This window comes from Lissotriton vulgaris, chromosome 1_1, assembly GCF_964263255.1.
Source record: "Lissotriton vulgaris chromosome 1_1, aLisVul1.2, whole genome shotgun sequence".
NCBI classification, from domain to species: domain Eukaryota; kingdom Metazoa; phylum Chordata; class Amphibia; order Caudata; family Salamandridae; genus Lissotriton; species Lissotriton vulgaris.
Genome location: NC_141685.1, coordinates 1,461,680,173 through 1,461,700,780, shown reverse-complemented (window position 1 = coordinate 1,461,700,780; position 20,608 = coordinate 1,461,680,173). Strand labels below are relative to the sequence as shown.

Sequence of the window (20,608 nt, the reverse complement as noted above, 5' to 3'; positions counted from 1 at the left end):
GTTTTATAGATTTCCAGAGCAGAGGTGATTTTAACTGTGAGGTATGCTCGTCAGGTGTGATGCATAGCTTTGTAATATATTTTTATTGCAACTATGTACACATACTTGTCTTGTAGAGAATACGTATTTGGTCACTTTCATTCAAGATCTTTACAATTCCTTTTCATATTCCAAAGATCTTCTGTGTACCAGGGGCAGAAACAGATTTACAAAAGGTATGCAAATATTGCATCTGTGCAATGGAATCTAGAACTTGAACAATCCATTCATTAAAATTAACAACATGAAGTGAAAGATGACTCTAAGCACACATGCAGTGTTAGTAAGAGCCTCTAATAGTTTGGTCTACATGATTGTAGGCCAGGCAGAGGTGATCGAGGTAGAGGGCTTTGAGAAGGGTCAAACTTTGGCAGAGATGGGGAGAAAAAAATGACCAGCCCATGTTAAAATTAGGAGGTTAAAAACTCAGATTGAAGATTGACCTCTGCTGAAGAGTATCCTTTTCTTAAATGCATAAATGGTTGGTTCTGGAGGCAAGGGCTGAAGGTAGGCTTGGTCACCCTGAGTTGAGCAACATCTCCTGGTTGTGTTTGAATTCCCAAACCCGCCTCTCTACTTCTGGCTCTGGTGGGTTCAGCTATGACCTTCACTTAAGTCGCGAAATCTTTACATTTGTTGAGGCAATGGAAGTTTCACAACTTCACAAGAAGTAAAGTTTATCCCTAGTGTTTAGTAATTATTCCTTGTGTTGTCCGCCACAGGAATACATAATATTCTATGGTCACTTTCTTCATGTGTATCTCTTTAAAGTCTGCCTGAGAATTAGCTTTTTTTCAATTACTCCTAATTTTACATAGTTAGATTCTCCGAAGTGTAGCTTATAGCCTGTCATCCCTGTTAGTGTAGAAATTCCGGCATATGAGGATAGCATTTTTCTGTGCATGACCTCAAGTACTTTGCTAACACAGATTTCCCATCTGATGCATAAAATGTAGAACACAGTGAAGCAGTTTCACACATGCAGACAGCACAAGCAGCCATTTTCTGAATGGTCTACCACTAGAGTTGTAGCAATTTCACTAGTCCTTATTCACCTGTACATGTGGCCCCTACACTATCCAGTGAGCTTTCTGTTCTCAAGTTTAGCTTTACTTAGGCTCTGGGACCTCCTGTCCAATTAAAATTCAGAGCCCAGAGTTTGTCATCTATTCCAGCTGTTAATCTTATTTGTTTGTGTGTAAAGTTGCTCATTTCCCACTTCCTAATGAACACGTAATGTAGTGATTGATCAAGGTAAAATAACCATGCAATTTTTGAGTTTGGGCAGTGGAACTCTACGCCCCCACCCTTAAATCACACACTCATTTTGCTCCTTGGCTCTTATGCCTGTCCGGCAACCCAGGTTTATATTGTAGTTGCTTTGGGGCTTGTGAGTCGGAGGATAATAAGAGAATGTAGTAGTAGTGCTCATGCGTAAGCCAACATGGTTATTGAATTCATAGACTTTTCTGTTTTGGGGTGGGAACAGTGTAGCCAAATTTTCCAGCATTCTTTTTCGCATTTTTAAAGACTGTTGTATGGATCTTGATTAAAATCATAAAAGTCGGGAGATAATATTTTCCCCAACTAATATTCTAAGTGCTAATTTTGTAGTGCGTTCTTTCTGATTGCTGTATCATTTTGTTCGAGGCATGTGGGCTGCTGAATTCATATCTGTGCATAGATCGCCGCCTAGTGTTGGGTCCGGATGATTGCATATTGTTGTCCTGGAAGAGTCTTCGAAGTATCACGAGATAGGTGGCTCCTCCTCCGGACTACAGTGCGCATGGGCATCCCCTCCATCCTCAGATTGTTTTTTTCCGCCATTGGGTTCGGATGTTACTATCTTAGCTCAAGTTAGGAAAACTTTCTACAAAGCCAAAAGGCTTTCGACAGCGTCGGTATAGTTTTGTTCGGTACCGATAACTTTGCTTCGGAAGGACATCGAGGAATCTGCCGGTTTTCTTTCCATACTCGAACCGATCTTCGACCTACAATGGAAAGAAGCCCATTCAAACGGTGTCCACTTTGCAATGCAAAATACCCGCACACCGATGTCCATCCGATGTGCAACAAGTGCCTGTCCCCGGATCACAACGAGGCCAACTGTATGGCCTGTGCCCGGTTCAGGTCGAAGAAAACTCTTCGGGTTCGTCGCGCGGCTCGATTGGAGTCGCAGAAATCAGCGCCTAAGCCAGTAAACATCTTCGGGACCGAAGACTAGGAGGTCGTTGATCTAGAGGATCAGGGTGAACACTCGGACCCTGTATCGAGCCATGACTCCGAGTATGACGCCGAAGATGAGGAAATATTCGAAGAGGAAGAAAACTTCGTCGATGAGGTAGGAGACGAGGCAGAGGCCCTTGGGGCCGTAGAAGATAGCTCAGGCGAGGAGCTAGGCCTCACCGTTGATACGGGAGTCTGAGATAAAACACTACATAAGGCTCAGGTCGAGGGATCGCCACAAGGCCTTACCCGAGATCTACAGACTCGTCCTATAGCCCCGCATAAAGGCCCGGCTACGGACACATATAAGGAGCCATCGGTATCAAAAATGCCATCGGTCGATCCTAAGCAATCGAAACCGAAAGCTACACTGCCAAAACCAAAACCGAAAGTGCAGCTAACTCTGGTCGGTTCCAAGGCCTCAAACCCCTCGGAGCCGAAGAAACAAAAAAAGGACATCGATACCGACAAATTCAAAAAGGTCATCGAGCCGAAGATTGGGGCGCCGAAGACCAAAGTCAAGGCTGTCGAACCAGCGAAGTCGGCGCCGAAGACAGTCGGCACAGACAAAGTGCTCGACCCGAAAGAGGGGGTCAATCCTTGGTCGACGCCTGCGGCCAAAACAAAGACCGGCTCCAAGGACCCTGTCGAGTCGACGCAGCCGACCCCATTCGTGTCCAAAGAGGTGTCGGAATCACTCCAACGCATCAGGGAAAAGGCTACAACGGTCGGACCGAAAAAGGCCCCATCCCCAAAGTTGGTTGGAACCGTTCCAACCACTCCGACACCAATCAAATTCGGGTTGCCACCGATGGTGCGACCGAAGATGTTCGAACCAAAAAAGGGTATCAGAGCCAATAAAGGAGTGTCAATGGGACTACAGGCTACAGAAGAGCCTGAAGAACAAGAGTCAAGGCAGTTCATTGACTCGGACACTGGTAGACTGTCCTTGTATAAAAGGAAAATAATACCTGAAACACCCATGGAGTCATATAGGATTCCATTAAAGAAGAAAAGGGATTCAACCACATCGCCAGCTCTTGTGGAACCTCTGCAATCCTATGGACAAGAACCTCACTCTTTTTCACCCACATACTCAGATGTGGATGCAGGGGATGACGAAGACGAGGATGACACTTATCATGTGGACACTGATCCCTATGATCAAACCCAACCATGGGCGGACCCTGCTGACCCACAAGATCTGCAAAATGCCCCTGACACTCATGCATACAATGTAAAAACTTCTCCTACTGAGGACACTACTGCCTTTAACGCCCTTATTGAAAGAGCGGCAGGTAACCATGATGTACAATTACATGCTGACCCGGTTGAAGAAGATTTTTTGTTCGACACCTTTTCCACTTCGGAAAGAACCGTCAGGACTCTGCCCGTGCTCAAAGGGGTCATCAAGCATGCTGGTGACATTTTTAAAGAGAACACAAGGGCAAGGGTATTAAACCCTAGAATTTAAAAAAAATATAGACCGGCACCTGTGGACCCTACTTATATAAAAGGACAGTTGCCATTGGACTCATTAGTTGTTTCTAATGCACGTAAAAGGGCGAACTCCCAAACTACAGGTGACGCTCCCCCTCCTGACAAAGAGTCAAAAGTACTGCAAAATTCAGGAAAAAGAGTGGCAGCGCAGGCAGCTAACATCTGGCGCATTGCCAACACTCAGGCACTCTTAGCCAGATATGACCGGTCCCATTACGATACCCTTGAGACACTGTTGCAACACCTACCAGATCAGTACAAGGAGGGAGCAGAGCTACTAATCCAGGAAGGCAAGCTTATCACTAATGCTTCCATTAAGTGCGCGGTAGACGCAGTTGACACTGCAGCCAGGGCCATTAACACTAGCGTCATGCTAAAACGACATGCCTGGTTGAGAATCTCTGGATTTAAACCAGAAATACAAACTACTATCCTCAATCAGCCGGTTAACCCGGACTACTTATTTGGACCTGAGGTTGACACCACCCTTGAGAAGATTTAAAAGGACTACGAGACTGCAAAGTCTATGGGGGCTCTGCAGTCACAGCAGTTTCGGGGTGGCTCCTTTCGTCGCTCCAATACTAGAGGACCTTCAAGAGGCCAAAACACACAGCAAACACAGTATAATAAAGGAGGTACAAGGCCACCTACAATAAACAGAACAGGGGTGGATACCGTGGAAACAACATCAAAGGCAGAGGAAGAGGAAACAACAATTACAGATCCTCTGCCAATAACAAACAGTGACGCCCTGTCACTGCCCCCCGACCATATAACACCTGTTGGGGGGAGACTACAACAGTTCCTGCCGGTCTGGAAATCCATCACCACAGACAGGTGGGTAAGGGACATTGTCCAGTACGCAACTGTCTAGAGCTGATATCCACTCCACCCAACATACCACCAAGACACCGTCCTATGTCCGCAGAGCACTTACACTTATTGCAGCAGGAGGTCGTCAGCATGCTGCAAAAAGGGGCCATAGAGCTCGTGCCTGTAGAAGACCAAGGCTCAGGGGTGTACTCTCTGTATGTCTTAATACCCAAAAAGGACGGGTCTCTGAGACCCATACTGGACCTCAGGCCTCTAAACAGCTACATTCTGTCAGAGCATTTTCATATGCTCACTTTACAGCAGGATCTACCGGTACTCAGTCAGGGAGACTTCCTCGCAACACTAGATCTAAAAGATGCGTATTTCCATATACCCATACACCCATCACACAGACAGTATCTCAGGTTAACTATTCAAAATCAACATTATCAGTTCAAAGTCCTCCCTTTCGGAGTAACAACGGCACCCAGAGTGTTCACAAAGTGCCTGGCGACAGTAGCAGCACACCTAAGGAGACAGCACATACATGTCTACCCTTATCTGGACGACTGGCTTATTCAAGCAAAGACGGCCCAGCAGTGTGCCAGCCACATGTCCCACACCATTCATCTTCTTCACAGTCTGGGATTCTCGCTGAGTTATCCAAAGTCACATCTTCAGCCCGCCCACGTGCGACAGTACCTGGGCGCGACAATAAACACTCTGGCAGCCAAAGCTCAGCCAAATTCAGCGAGGATAAACAGCATGCAATTGCTGATACAAAAGTTCAGACCCCAACACTCCCTTCCAGCAAGAGTGTTCATGCAGTTGATAGGCATGATGGCCTCCTGCATCTTCTTAGTCCCGCACGCGAGACTACATATGCGCCCGCTTCAGGAGTGCTTAGCACGTCAGTGGAATCAGGCTCAAGGACAATGGAAAGACCTAGTGTTGGTGAGCGGTCGGGCATACAACTCTCTGCATTGGTGGAACCCACAAAACCTTTGCAAGGGCCGACCGTTCCAAGAGCCTGTACCACAAATAATACTGACAACGGACGCATCTCTCCAAGGATGGGGAGCTCATGTACTCCATTACACGGTGCAGGGACTATGGACAGCACAGCAAAAGAGGATGCACATCAACCTTCTGGAATTGATGGCAATCTTCATGGCAATGAAGGCTTTCAAAGTACACTTGTGCAACAAGGTCGTGTTGATCCGGACGGACAACATGACTGCCATGTACTACATACAAAAGCAGGGAGGTACACACTCTCCACAGTTGTCTCATCTGGCTCAGAGCATGTGGAAGTGGGCCATTCAAAGGAACATCTTCCTCATGGCGGAACACCTCCCGGGCAAAGACAACCAGATGGCGGATCTGCTCAGCAGGCACAGCCACCAGATGCACGAGTGGGAGATACACCCATCAGTACTCCAACCGTACTTCCAGCAGTGGGGTCATCCACAGATAGACCTGTTCGCCACAAGGGAAAACGCGAAATGCCAAAGCTTCGCCAGCAGGTTCCCACATCCACAGTTACAGGGCAATGCGATATGGATGAACTGGTCAGCCAAATTTGCATACGCTTTTCCCCCAACACCTCTAATACCGCTATTGGCACGCAAACTAAGGCAACACTCGATGACACTCATCCTGGTTGCTCCAATGTGGGCACGCCAACCATGGTACACCACGTTTCTAGAACTATCCGTGGTACCGCATCAAAGGCTGCACCTCACACCCAGGCTTTTGACGCAGAGCCATGGCGACATTCAGCATCCAGATCCGCAACAGCTCAACCTGGCGACCTGGCTCCTGAAGTCTTAGAATTCGGCTACCTCAACTTGCCGCCAGAATGTATGAATATCATCAAGGAGGCAAGACGGCCCACAACCAGAGCATGCTATGCGGCTAAATGGAAAAGGTTTGTCATATATTGTAACAACAATGACATTAACCCACTGGATGCATCTATTCAAAACATTATCTGTTATTTGTTGCACTTATACAGATGCAATCTGGCGTACAGTTCAATTTGTATACATTTATCCGCAATAGCAGCTTATCTTCAAAACAGGCAGCACCTCTCACTATTCAGAGTGCCTGCCATTAAGCCTTTTCTGGAAGGACTCAAAAGAGTGATCCCTCCCAGACACCCACCTTCACCAGTCTGGAACCTCAATGTGGTCCTCACCAGACTAATGGGACCACCTTTTGAACCTCTACACTATTGTGAGATTCAGTTTCTAACCTGGAAAGTGGCTTTCCTAGTAGCCATTACCTCACTACGAAGAGTTAGTGAACTCCAGGCACTAACCATTCAAGAGCCGTTCATACAAGTCCACGCAAATAGAGTTGTACTACGCACCAACCCTACATTCATGCCTAAGGTGATTTCGCAGTTCCACATGAACCAAACCATAGAATTGCCAGTTTTCTTTCCTAATCCGGAAAATGTCGCAGAGAGATCCCTACACACATTAGATGTCAAAAGGGCTCTTATGTACTATATAGACAGAACAAAGGATTTCAGGGAAAAAAAACAGCTTTTTGTTGCCTTTTCTCCACAACACAAAGGCAACCCCATTTCCAAAGCAGGGATAGCCAGGTGGATCGTTAAGTGTATACAGATTTGCTATGCTAAGGCTAAACGCACACTAAACATTCCACCAAGGGCACACTCCACACGTAAATTAGGAGCGTCCATGGCTTTCCTGGGGAATATTCCTTTAGAAGAGATATGTAAGGCAGCCACATGGTCCACCACACATACATTTACGAAACACTACTGCGTAGATGTACATTCTAAACAGCAGGCAGCTGTAGGACAGGCTGTTCTCAAAACTCTTTTTCAGACTGCTGCAGCTGGCACGGGCAGCCGCCGCTAACAGGAGGGACTGCTATGTAATCTATGCACAGATATGAATTCAGCAGCCCACATGCCTCGAACCGAATATGCTACTTACCAGTATGCATCTGTTCTTGGCATGTAGGGCTGCTGACATTCATCTCGCCCACCCTCCTCCCCGGCGCCTGTAGCAGCTGTAGCATTCAGAATTACTATGTAGCATGGACATCACTCACTGTATTACGCTCCATCTCTGCCACAATGGCGAAAAACAATCTGAGGATGGAGGGGATGCCCATTCGCACTGTAGTCCGGTGGAGGAGCCACCTATCTCGTGATACTTCGAAGACTCTTCCAGGACAACAATGTGCAATCATCCGGACCCAACACTAGGCGGCGATCTATGCACAGATATGAATGTCAGCAGCCCTACATGCCAAGAACAGATGCATACTGGTAAGTAGCATATTCGTAATCTAGTTATGCATAGTTTTACCCATTTCCAATGCTTTTTGGTAGTGGTGTGAAGATGAGTAAAAAGTCACAGGTTGAAGCACAGGTCTGGACCAGAGGGAGAAAGAGCACCAAAAACATCAGTAGCAAAAACCAAAATTAGAATTTTGCTAGATGCATTGTTCCTGAATTTTTCACATTTAGGTGAAATGCCACATCGTGTGCAGAGGACCATTTGACATGCCTTTTTGTTAAGGAAGTGATGCCATTCAAGCTCAAAGACTATAAATAGATCTGTTCTTTTTTTTATTTTTATTTTTAGATGTTGGACAAACCAGAATGTGGAGTTCAAGTGAGGATGAAGCTTCACTACTTGAACCTTTGAATGTAGTGTGGGCCAAATGCAGTGGTTACCCTTCATATCCAGCCTTGGTGAGTGGTGACAGGAAAAAACCTTTAAAGGCACTCCCATTTCTTCTGTCAGACTGGAGTGAAGACAGCAAATCCTTCTTTTGCATTGTTTTCTTTTAAGTAGACTAGACTCGTAATATATGTTGCTATGTGGATGTCGTCTCCCATGGCCTGAAGACTAGTGATGCTTACATTGAATAAAAAATGCTCAAGTTTCCATTCAATGTTTGTTTTAATAGGAAAAAGAGACCAAAATGGGCCTTGATAATTAAAAAAAAACAAAGAACTGAATTTAGCAATATTTAAAAAAAAATTCTATTGCTGTTTTTATGAGCAGGTATTCATTTGTTACCTTGTATTATATTGTCTAATATTTAGGCAATATTTAATGTAGTGAAAATACACAAAATGATCTTCCTAATATTTCTTTCAGATAATTGACGCTCATATGCCACGTGTTGGTTGTCATCACAATGGTGTTGCAATACCCGTGCCTCCTATGGAAGTGCTCAAAGTTGGAGAGGAAATGCAGACCAGATCAGAGGAAATTCTCTTTTTAGTCCTATTTTTTGACAATAAAAGAAGTTGGTAAGTGTGCATATAATCAGCACTCCTAATAATCTGCCGATTTTCGAGCAAGATGTCTTTGACCAGTTGCTCCAGAATTTGCCTTTGGCCATAAGAATTGTGTTTCCGTGGAATTTCAAACTGTGATACAGAGATCTTGCTGATGGCATAGCTTATTGCTTTTGGCAACTCCTCAGGAGTGTGACTTTCTAACAGCTATGCAGGGTATGGATTCTTTACTCAGCTTGGCTATTGCATAGTGCGGAAATTGACAATGTGAGTACCCTAATTCTTGATTTGACATACCACTTGAATATACATTTCAATCTCCCTTCCCAAACCTTCAAGACCAACGCATTTAACATTATTGAGTGTTTAAAAAAATGCAATTAACCAAAACATTTATCAGCGGATATTTACCAAAAGAGCTCAGTGACCAGGGTCCTGTTTCCAGGACATGACCTAACTGTCACCTGTGGGGCAAGATGAGAAACTGGGGGTACTTTGAGGTTCTTAAAGGCACAGTGCCACTTGCATTAGCGGAATGAATTATTTGCAGCCTATTGGCCAATTCTGTCCTTCATTTCTTTTCCTTTTAAATAAAGCTTGTGAAATTTTTGCTTTATTCACCTTTACTCCATGGCGACGTATGAAAGTAAATGTTTCTTTTTTTAGATTGATGTATGCATACATACATATATTTTTTAAGTGCGGGCGGGTTATTCAGTGCTTATGACTTTGATGAGGATATCCCAGGAGGAGGATTACAGGTAAGTAACTCTTCCTTCTACATCACAGTAGTTTCACTGCGTCATAAACTGAATATTCCTCCCTATGTGCAGGGACCTCTGAGCACTTGTTATGCAAAATATAGTTTATGCATTGTATTGGAGGTAAACGTGTAATATTCCAAATGCAGGCCTAACCGTTATAGCCATAGAACTAAACAATATATGCAGCCTCTTTAAGAAATTCATGCTGTTGGTGGTCCTGTGCTGTTAGGGTTTTTGTGTGCAGTTAACCTAGCACGCTCTTTTTAGTTTGTTTTCTCTCCTACTTAAGAGTTGGATTTGGTCTTTCTTGTCTGCGATCCACGTTAGGCTTTCTGCAGGAATGTTACTTATGTATTATTTATACATAGATAGAAAACTGTTCAGAAAGCAATTGGTCTGTGTAGGCAATGTTGGTTAGGCCTGTATTTGCATAGTGACCCCTTGTACCTCCATACAATGCATGCTATATTTTTTAAAATAAGTCTTCCAAGGTCCCTGCACTCAGGCCAAAATGTTCTACTTTTTTAATTTAGTGAAGAGTCCTACGATACATAATTAGGATTACAATTATCATTAACAGCTGGGCTATCGTGCCACATCTATAAATGATTCGTCAATTGGCCTAGCTAGATGTGTGTAGAACAAAAGCTTCAAAATCCTTGAAAAAAATGGCATTTAGAAGCTTTAAAGCAAACCTTAAAAACACTGGTGGCAAAAAGCTCCCTCTAAAATGACTAAATTGAATATAAAATAATACCGGAGGAAAGATAAACAAATTAGGTAATCTGCAAGCTAGGGAATATATCTACAACCAGTATAACGGCACTGCTGAGAACTAGAGAAATATTCAGAATGTTGAACACTTGAATAATGCTTTTCTATTTCAATTGGTGTGATGGATTCAGTGCATTTTATTTTAACAATTAGGGTAAATATTCCAAATTATTTTACCACCTGCCCTCCTTGTTTGAACTGGCAGATTGTATTGCTCCTAAGCCTGATATTCTATCCTTTAAGGAGATTGATTTTGATTTGCTCTGGTGGCAGTCATTGTCCTTTCATCCTAAGTGATAAAGTCCTTGTTGAAGGTCGTCCATTCATTGTGCGCTTTAGCAAATGCTATTTTCATGTCTCTTCGGAGCTGTTCTTTTCACTTTCATTTAGGTCTTAACCAGTCTTATTTAAAAAAAATGAATGACCGGGGCAGTGCATGCGCTGCTCTGCGACGCATGCTGTTTTGAGTTTAGCAATAGAAGCTCCGCCCATTTCACGCTCATCTTTTCAATTGGCTCCTGTTACTGGCCTTGCAAAATCGCTGCTTTTCATTTGTTAATAGGCTTAATAGACTCTCCTTGGTACCGCCTTGGCTGCTTTTGTAGCCTCTCACAGTCTGCTTTATAAGTCAGAGAACACTATTTTCTCTAACAATGTTCTGGTACTCCACCCACGACATCACAGCCTGATCTGCTTTAACTTTAGTGACCTTGCAAACACACCACTCAAGGTATGGGCACTTTAATTTTTTATTTTTTTACTTGAAAATCACAAAGTCTCCCACAACTTAATGAATTTATCATAGCTGGTATTTACGTCAGTGTTTCTTTAATTTGTATATTGCCATTTAAAACCCCACACGTATGTAATGTTGACAAATATTCTACAGTTTTGTTTAAATATTAATTTTTCACGGTTTATGTTCACAGGAGACTTTAAATTAAAAGAAAGATTGTACAGTTAAAGATAGTCAACATGTTTGAGAAGCGATTCCAGATGCTCGCCTCTTCTGCTGACTTGTTTGTCCCATTTCTGTGTTTACCACCACACAGCGAGGCTGGTGCTGTGAGCTGTAGAGGTGTAGGCACAACACATGATGTGTGCTTGAGGCACATAGTCCCTTCTACCTCCACCTTCAGTCTGGCTAGACTTGTAATGAGTCGAAGCTGCATCATGCACTGGGCATGGAAGCAGGATCTGAGCAGCTAATCATCGGTGTTCTCCCAGTGAGGTTTCAGAAGAGCAGGTGGCTTAACCCAAAGAATTTATTTACAGCCTCCCAGCTCTCATTTAGGCATTACCCATTCCATCCGGCCAAACCATCCCATTGACATGCACATTACAGGTCTATTGCACCAGAGAGCAGTATTTGGTTTTACTCCATCATGCCGTTGTCTGAGTTTGAAAAAGAAAGGCAGCTTTAATGACATACGGATTAAGGTAGAAGTAACAGACTGGGTCCTTTATCAGAGTAAGATTACATGGGTTAGGCGTATCAGTTGGGGCCATGGACATGGTCTGATGCTCACAGTAATCATTACAGTTGGGTAAAGGTTAAGGTTAATATAGGGGCCAGTAATGTGTTAAAATTACGGTTTGAGTGTTTTCGTGAAAGATCAGGGAATTTAGCTGTGGTGAGCAGCTTGACCCCTCCAGGCAGCGTGCATTGTTATCGGTCTCGTGCCAGGCCATGGACTTTAGGACACACCTAGAACGTGACTGTAGCTATTAACAGTTATGTAGGAGGTTGGAACCTTGGAAATTCTGTACTCTGTGTTGCATACAAATTGGATAGGGAATCCATGCGTAATCTTTTTATTTTCCAAGTCAAATACAGCAACACTTCCACACGTTTTTGAAGGTGGACTCCTAGTACAAACTTGAAGGAGGTGGAGCATAAAGGTAATGAGGTGAGGTGTTGGGAAGAGCTGAAATATAAAGTGGTGGCTACATATGCTGTCTAATTAATACAGGTTGAAGATTAAAGGGGATGAGTCCTGAATGTATTCCCAAGAAAAGGCAGGTAGTGTGGCAAATGAGTTATCATCCTGGGGTGGTTGGGGACACATCTGTTTAGCTCTATCCCACTAGTCTCCTGCCCTGTCATTGCGCCAGCAGCCAGCCCCTCCTGTTTGATAAGCAACCGACATGTAATGCAGTGAAGGATCTAGACTACATTAAGACTATTGTGAAGGGCACTTGTGATGATTATCCCTGGTCGTATTTGGCATTCAACGTTGTGGTAAGAGCAAGGTGGGGATAAGACAAGAGGAGGAATGGGGAAAAAAACACCTGTAGTCTTGGTAAATGGTTTACAAAAAGGGAAAGCAACAATGAATTTGCAGCTTTTCACAAATGATCGAGGCAAACCGTAAATTAGTGTTGAAACATCTGGGACAGAGAGGTAGTAGTGGTAAAGGTGAAGACTATGGTATTCAGATGAGGCTGTGATATGAACATCTCTGTCTCCCTCAAGATGACACTGGTATTCCCAGTCATGGTTCTAGATTGCTGCATGTTAGATACTAGACAAGAGCCTCTTATGCCTTAAATTAGAATCGGGGATTTAAGTTACAACGGTGTAAGTTACCATCACTTATTGCATTTCCTGATAGAATTTCTTATAAACACTTGGGTACAAATAAAATTATCTAGTGGAGAGTGACTCGCTCCTAAAACTAGTACTGTTAATAATTTGAGCAAAGTTGTATTTTGGCAATTCTTTCCATATATAAATATAAATATGTATGTATGTATGTATGTATCGGACTTTGCTGATTTCTTTGGTCAAGAAAATGGCTCCTCTCCTAAACGGGCGAAGTAAGAGTAAAGAACCTGGTGTATGCAGACGTCTTAGCCATTTTATCAATGACTCAAAAAGGTGTTGTAAATGACAATGCCTTTTATTTATGTGTTTTGAAACCCTGCAAGCGGTGTGTAAACACACACTTTGTGTTTATAGTCTTTGCTTTCGAGAAGCAAGGCTGGCAATAAGTGGGCCTCTTTTACCGCCAGCCTTGATTCTCGTGAGCATGGTCTAGAAATACAAAGTGCATGTTTTCACACTGCTTACAGGTTTTCAAAACACATAAATAAAAAGGCATTGTTCTTTACAATCCCAATAGCTCAAACTCTAGCAAATGCGAGACGTATTACATTGCAAATGCTTGTTATATTAAGGGAGTCTCCTTGGAACATTCAATCTGTAGTAATGATCATGCCTTCTCAAATTTAACTTTGCTTTTGAGAATACTAGAGAAGATAGTCAAGTCCGATTTCAAGGTTTTCTTGAGATAAATAATGAACTTGAAGAAGGTGAATTTGGTTTTAGGCCCAATAACTGAACAGAAGTGTCCTTAGTTCATATTTAGTCTACTGTTTTGGATATTCTTTATAAATTCCCCTTCACTTTTCTAATGCTGTTACACCTTTCATCCACCTTTGCCTATCACATTTTGTTAACTAAATTGAAGTGGCTGGTGTGTCAAACCTGTCCAAAACCCTTGACACATGCTTCACTGTCCAATTGTTTAAAATCATTGCAAACACCACGAACATACAGCAGAATAGTTAATTATATTATCTTTACAAATGCAAGCCCTGTATGGTCTTTTGTTATTACGATAATAAAACTGTTTTTAAAACTAGCTCTAAAATTTTTAAATAACAGGCAGTTCATAGAACAAGGGCTCCACAACACTTAAGCATGCTTACATCGCTTCAGCACAGTTCCTGATTTTTAACCAGAGGAAGGCAAGTCTTAACAATTTTCCCCCTCATGTTCTTATACAAAAATGACAGTACATTTACATCGAGCAGTGACTCCTTATCAGCTGTACAGAATTTACATATATTGTCCCTTTCACATCTTAGTCGTCCATAACGGAAGTCCCTTATTGCTAACAAGCAGAACCATGCTCAGATTAATCTCCTTTTCCTCTACATACTGAGTGGGAAGTCCCAGTACTTTTACCTTTTATTATTTTCGTATGGTTTAACACACCCAGCTATTGCATGTCCTAGCTCTTTTAACTAGATGTTCAGCTCCCGCCTCAAGTGCTGCAGTACCTCAGTTTGCCATTCCATACTTATGCTAAAAACAGGCTAGTAATCCTTCGATATACTAAGGAAAAATGGCCCTTGCCTTCATCCTGTCCACTTTTTCAAATATGTGTACCTGGGTGTAAGACAAGTGAATAAGTGACCTAGAAACACACTAAAAATAACCTGTGCTCACCATATGGTAGCTTCGCACAGAGCAGTCAGGCTTACCTAAAGAGGTAATGTGTAAAGTATTTGTGCAACACACACACACAGTAACACCACGAAAACACCACAAAAAGACTTCACATAGGTTTAGAACAATGGAGCATATTTATCTGAACATAAGACCTAAATTCCAAAAATTCAATCAGTAGAAGTCCAGATATGAATTTTTAAAGATGAAATCCAAAATAGTGCTTGAAAGTCACTAGCAGTCAAAATGTTGCTTGAGGTCGCGAGTTACCGGCGCAAATCCAAGCGCAGTGGTGACAATGTGTCTGTTTTGAATAAAGCAGCTGCAGAACCCACTTCTGAGACCCAGTACTTAGAGAGGGCACCTCAGGCAATGGTAGGACTCACAGAAGACCAAGTCCAGCAGAATTGCAGGAAGTGTTTTGTGTCCCTGAGACTACACAAAACAGGAGGCAAACCTTTGGAAATCACTTGGAGGGAAGGCAAGGCAGAGTCCAATTCTTCCTCCTTCAGCAGTCCGGGAGCAGCAGGACAACAAGCGGCAAAGCAGTCCAGTTGAGTCCTTTATGCAGCACAGCAGTCCTTATGACAGAGATTCAGTTCAAGATCCAGAAGTGGCTGATTTCAGGGGGTCAGAGACCCAGTACTTATACCCAAAAGTTCCTTTGCTATAGGCGAGACTTCAAAGCAACTCTCTGAAGTGCACAAGGATCCCTTCCAAACCCGGTCCTGTCTGCCAGGCTGCATGTGGGGGTAAATCAGTGCTTTGTATGTGGACAGGACACTACCTATTGAAGTGTGCCAGCCCCTCCAATTCTCCCCTGCTCAGGAAGACCCATCAGAATGCCGATGAGTGCTCAGAATGCAGATGAGCCTCACCTTCCTGTGTTTCTAGCTGTCTAAAGGGAATGACTGAAGTGTAGCTTTTACCCAGCCCAGATGCATATTGGAGACAGGCTGTCGGACACAAAGTAGTAAGTACAGAAATTACCACTTTCGCAGAGTGGCTTTTCTAAAACCGTAGTGTTAAATGCAACTTCACCATTAAGGAGGATTTATCATTAGCATTCCAAATATATGAAACATAAAAAAGGCACTCAACTCTGAGCAAGAATTACAGCTTAAAAGTGTATTAAGAAATTTCCAATGCTGGCCAGGGGTAGGGTAGGGTAGGTCTCACAGTGTGAAAAATGAAATAGTCGGTTTGTCTCTACCAGGACATGCAAAACATTCAAGTATATGTCCCACCTTTCACTTACATGGCACCCTGAAGTTAGGGGTTACATATATATAATAAAAGGGGAGTTTAGGGTTTGGCAAGTAGTTTTAAATGCACAGGCACTGCAGTGGCAGGCTTGAGACCGGTTAAAAAGACTACTTCTGGTGTCAGCTGTAAAGGGGCCTTCACGCCGGCCGAGCTTACCCTGCTCCGCTGAGGTGTTTAAACAGTCTCCTGCTTCAGTGTGGTGGCCGGGCTTTGCTCCTCCGAGCAACTTGCACTGCATTTCCTGACTGGCCGGGCTTGGCTCCGCCGGTCAGGGCTACACCTTCCAGCAGCCTCGTCTTTAGGACGCCGCCCCCCTCATCATCCAGCGCCAGGAGGCGCATAAAGCATCACCCGCTGCTGAGGACCTGGTGTCAGCTGTAAAGGGGTCTCCACGCCGGCCGAGCTTACCCTGCTTCGCTGAGGCGTTTAAACAGTCTCCTGCTTCAGTGTGATGACCGGGCTTTGCTCCGCCGAGCAACTTGCACTGCATTTCCTGACTGGCCGGGCTTGGCTCCGCCGGTCAGGACTACACCTTCCAGCAGCCTCGTCTTCAGGACGCCGCCCCCCTCATCATCCAGCGCCAGGAGGCGCATAAAGCACCGCCCGTTCCCTCGTCCCGCGAGGACGCGCGCGGGACACGCCGGGCCAAGCCCGGGCAAAGGGCGGGCCCTCTTAGGCCTGAAGAGTCTGGTCTTGGCCACGTCTCCTGGTTACACCATCAAGCCACCGCCCAAGGTAATATATCTCTTCTGAACTGCATGTGAATAGATTTTGGCTTAACATAGTACCTGCCGAGGCGCTAATTGGCATGATGGTTAAAAAGACACCAATGTCAACTCTATCTACGTCAAGGAAATTAGCACAGGCAACAACCCCACTTCCAAGCTTGACTGCGATCGACAAAATGTTACAAAAAACAATAGGAGTTGTTTTCTGATAGATACATCTGCCGTGTGGATTCCTCACCTTGTGAATATCCCCCTTACGTCAGGGGGATATTCACAAGGTGAGGAATCCACAGGCAGATATAGTATCTACCAGAAAAAGCGTTACCGAAGGTAAGTAACTTTTCGTCACTGCCCTAGAAAATACAGAGAGGCGTCTCTCACTACCGCAGAGCATGTGTTTGATTACTCACCCTACGCAAGGAACTAATATACCTGCAAACACCTCTATAACAACAGCCGTGTCACAGGACTCCATCCTATTGCATTCATATGCTGACTTACCGGGGAATGATCAGAATTGTGTTGATGTATTACAACAGTCACTACCCACTGATTTTGCTGTTCGGGAGAGCAGGCTGTCACTAACCCCCAACTTGCAGCCAAGTGAGGTTCCCCCACCTGTGATTGATGTGTCTAATGTCAGAGAGGAGCTAGATAATTATGGTAATAATGATGCTAATCTAGCAGATAATACAGCTGATATGAGCCCACTCACAAAGCATAAGCGGTAATGGACCTAGCGGTCCCAAAGGTAGACCGGTACTAGTTGGAAATTGGTAATTGTAAACAGACCTGGGGGGAGACGTAGAAGTAAGCAGAAGAGATCAACCCAAATTTCCTCGAAACAAGGGGGGGGGGAAATGATATGCAGCAGAGCAGCCACCTACATTCAAACGAAAACCAGGGTACTGTGCAACAAGACTCCTTACTTGTTAATAGGGAGGGTCTCATAACACAGCTCGAGCATTTAGTAAAATCACTTATTACCCCAATAGCTGAAAGATTCAGGGTTTTAACGGACAAGGTAGAGAATTTAGAAAAGCTGGGAATAGCTAATCTAGATCTGTTAGAACACATTAGCACACAGCACAAGCAACCTACAAAAAATGCCCCAAAGGGGAAGCCTAATAACAACTTAGCTGACGGCGACACAAGAGTAGTTAGCCCTCTTGCACCAACAGTTGTAGCCTCTGCCCCGGAAAAATTAACTACCAACATCCCTACTATAACAACAGGGCAGAAACCCGCTGTGGAACATAGGGAAAAAGGCAGCTTAGAATCTAATAATATGGACAGGGGAGCACCTGTCCGGAACATCAACAATATTATCCTTGCAACGATAAACTTACCACCGGAAAGCAGTGCGTATGTAGCTATCCTCGCCAATGTACCAAAGTTAAAGCCCACCCAATTTGAAAACCAGCAAACACATAAAAACAAAACACTACATTGGCTCACTAGAAACTGTGGGTTTCCGATGCGTGGGGCAAATCAGGTTATCTCAACCCAGAGAGTAGGTTTGGTGGCTCGGCAGGTAAGTTTGGATGTTGAGGGTCACCTGAGCACCATCAGTCGGGCTCCCCAAGGCCTGAGGGCTGCGGGTGCAGGAGTGTCTTTGGACGTCGGTAAAACCTTACCTGAGCCGGTCTCGATTAGGGGGATCCTTCGTGTTGAGGCTGCAGTGGTTGTCGTGGAGTCCAAGGGGATTTAGCCCACGGTGAACTCGGGCAGTGGGTCGCTGGCGAACCTCACTTGTCCGGTGGGCCATTTGGACTCGGGCCAGAGGTGTGGGGTGCAGTGGTGAATCCGGAAGTGCGGTTTCATGTTTCTGCAGGTCACAGAGGCCTCTCTTGGACTTTCTTGTGGAACAGGGCTGCTGTTCTTTGAAGTTCTGGTCGTTGTTGACGGCGGCAGTCCTTCCAGATGTTTTAGAGGCTGCTGGGCTGTGGGATGAGCCATCAGTTTTTGCAGGATCTTCAAAACTGCAGACAGACCGGGGCAAAGTCAGTGGGTGTCTTCCTCTCATTTTTGGCTCTTCTTTGTCCTCTTCGTTCATAGGTCATCAGGAACTAAAGATTAAGATTCAGCTGTGCCCCTAAATACTCTGACTAGGGGGTTTACAGGAGCTTCAAGGTAGTAGCCAATGGGCTACTTACCTTTACGGTGACAACACCCTTTGTATGTCCTCTCCCCCTGGGGAGGAGGCATACCCCTATTCCTATTGGCTAAATACACCAAAGCTACGTGGTCGATTTTCAAAGGGAGGGGTCACTTCAGCTTAGAACAACTTAAGGGTGGTCCTGGCTGAGAGGGGACACTCCTCTCCTGCTTACTAATTTTTCCACTGACCTTGGCACCAAAAGTGGGGCGTGGTCAGGGGGCGGGCATCTCCGCTAGCTGGAGAGGTCCTGGTCAGCATAACAAAGGGCAGGAACCCTTTGAGGCTCACCACCCTTCAGTGCTGTCCCTGCTTGGGGGTAGTTGTGAAGCACCTTCACCCAGAGCAGGCTTTGTTTCTGACCCATGAGTGCAACTACCACTTTAGAGGATCAGAAACATGTCTAGAAGTGGCAGGCTGGTGCAAGCCAGTCAGACACACACTAGTGGTTTGGTAGGTTTTCCCGGTTGCACCTCTGAGTGCATTTATTAATGAATCCAACACTGGCATCAGTCTGTGCTTATTAATCTGAGATGTTTTGTACCAAACATCTTGGGATTCAGAGAAGCCATCATGGAGCTGTAGAACTTGTTGACAAGCTCTTAGCCCACATACTCAGTATGGCTTCACTAGACATTTATAATGTCTACGAATGGACTTGACTCTATAGGGGCATATCTGCTCACCCAGGTATGCCCTCAGAAGAGTTATATTGCACCCTGCCTTAGGGCTGTAAGGCCTGCTGTTGGGATGAGTTACCTATGCCTCTTGCAGTACTAGCAGATCTGGGGTGTGTGACAGGTCAAAACTTCATTTTATCTGCATCAAAAAATGCAGACTGTAGTGGCAGTGCGCACGTATTTGGTGAGGCGTCTTTTGACGTGGCATAATACATGCTGTGGCCCTCAGGGACTCTCTCTTGCCGCAATGCCCTTGGTACCACTGGTACCTTTTGCAAGGGATTTGTATGTGGGCCAGAGGTGTGCCAATTGTGGAAACAAAGGTACAGTTTTGGGAAAGAACATAGGCACTGGGAACCTGGTTATCAGGAATCCAGTGCACATTCAGTAAAAGAGCACCAAAATCAGGCAAAAAGTGTTTTGGGTGGGTAACCCCCCACCAACAAAAAGGGAGGGGTTTGGGGCGTTGGGGCGGGGGAAAGGGAGGGGGGGGGGGGGGGACTTTCCGGCAGTATATATTTAATGTTTTTACTTCCCTGTAATTCTTGTAGTTTTGTATGATGAGTTGTTATGTATTTATTGTTATTACGTTTTGAATGTTTGTGCTTTTATGATTATTTTAAATGATCAAATAAGGCTGTAAGTAAGGCATTTTTGCTGAGGAACTTTTGTCCACAAAATGTGAATTCTCCCTTAGACCATGGCCTAAATGAAAATGATCACACATTATTTTCTGGTAATGGTATTTATTGCAAAGTTAATGGTGAACACTATTGAAGGTTAGCAAACAACCCAATCACTGCTCGTCGTATAGACCACTGTCCCTGCTCAATGTGGATACTACGATTTACACTGAGATCATGGCAAACAGGTTGGCGCCATTATTTCCAGGCACCATCCACCCGGAGCAGGCGGGTTTTGTCCCTAGCCGGAATTTGACGCAAAACCTAAGGACGCTGTTGGGCATAGTGCAGAGATTGAATCCGGAGGTCAAGGCCGCCGCGGTATTTCTTGATGCCGAGAAGGCCTTTGACTCTGTTGAGTGGGGGTTCATGTTCGCTGTCTTTCACAGAATTGGGGTTGGGTAGGTATTTTTACACTTGTTCTCGATATATACACATCGCCAACT

General features: G+C 44.6%; 1 protein-coding gene across 2 annotated transcripts in view; it reads left to right on the top strand.

The window, feature by feature from the left end:
* BRD1 (bromodomain containing 1) overlaps positions 1 to 20,608 on the top strand; it is a 536,782-nt gene that overhangs the window by 456,287 nt on the left and 59,887 nt on the right. For both annotated transcript variants that reach the window (XM_086967297.1, XM_086967299.1), the window contains exons 11-12: positions 8,208 to 8,317; positions 8,730 to 8,884. In XM_086967297.1, coding sequence (XP_086823423.1) covers positions 8,208 to 8,317; positions 8,730 to 8,884 — 265 coding nt within the window. The remainder of the gene's footprint in view (positions 1 to 8,207; positions 8,318 to 8,729; positions 8,885 to 20,608) is intronic.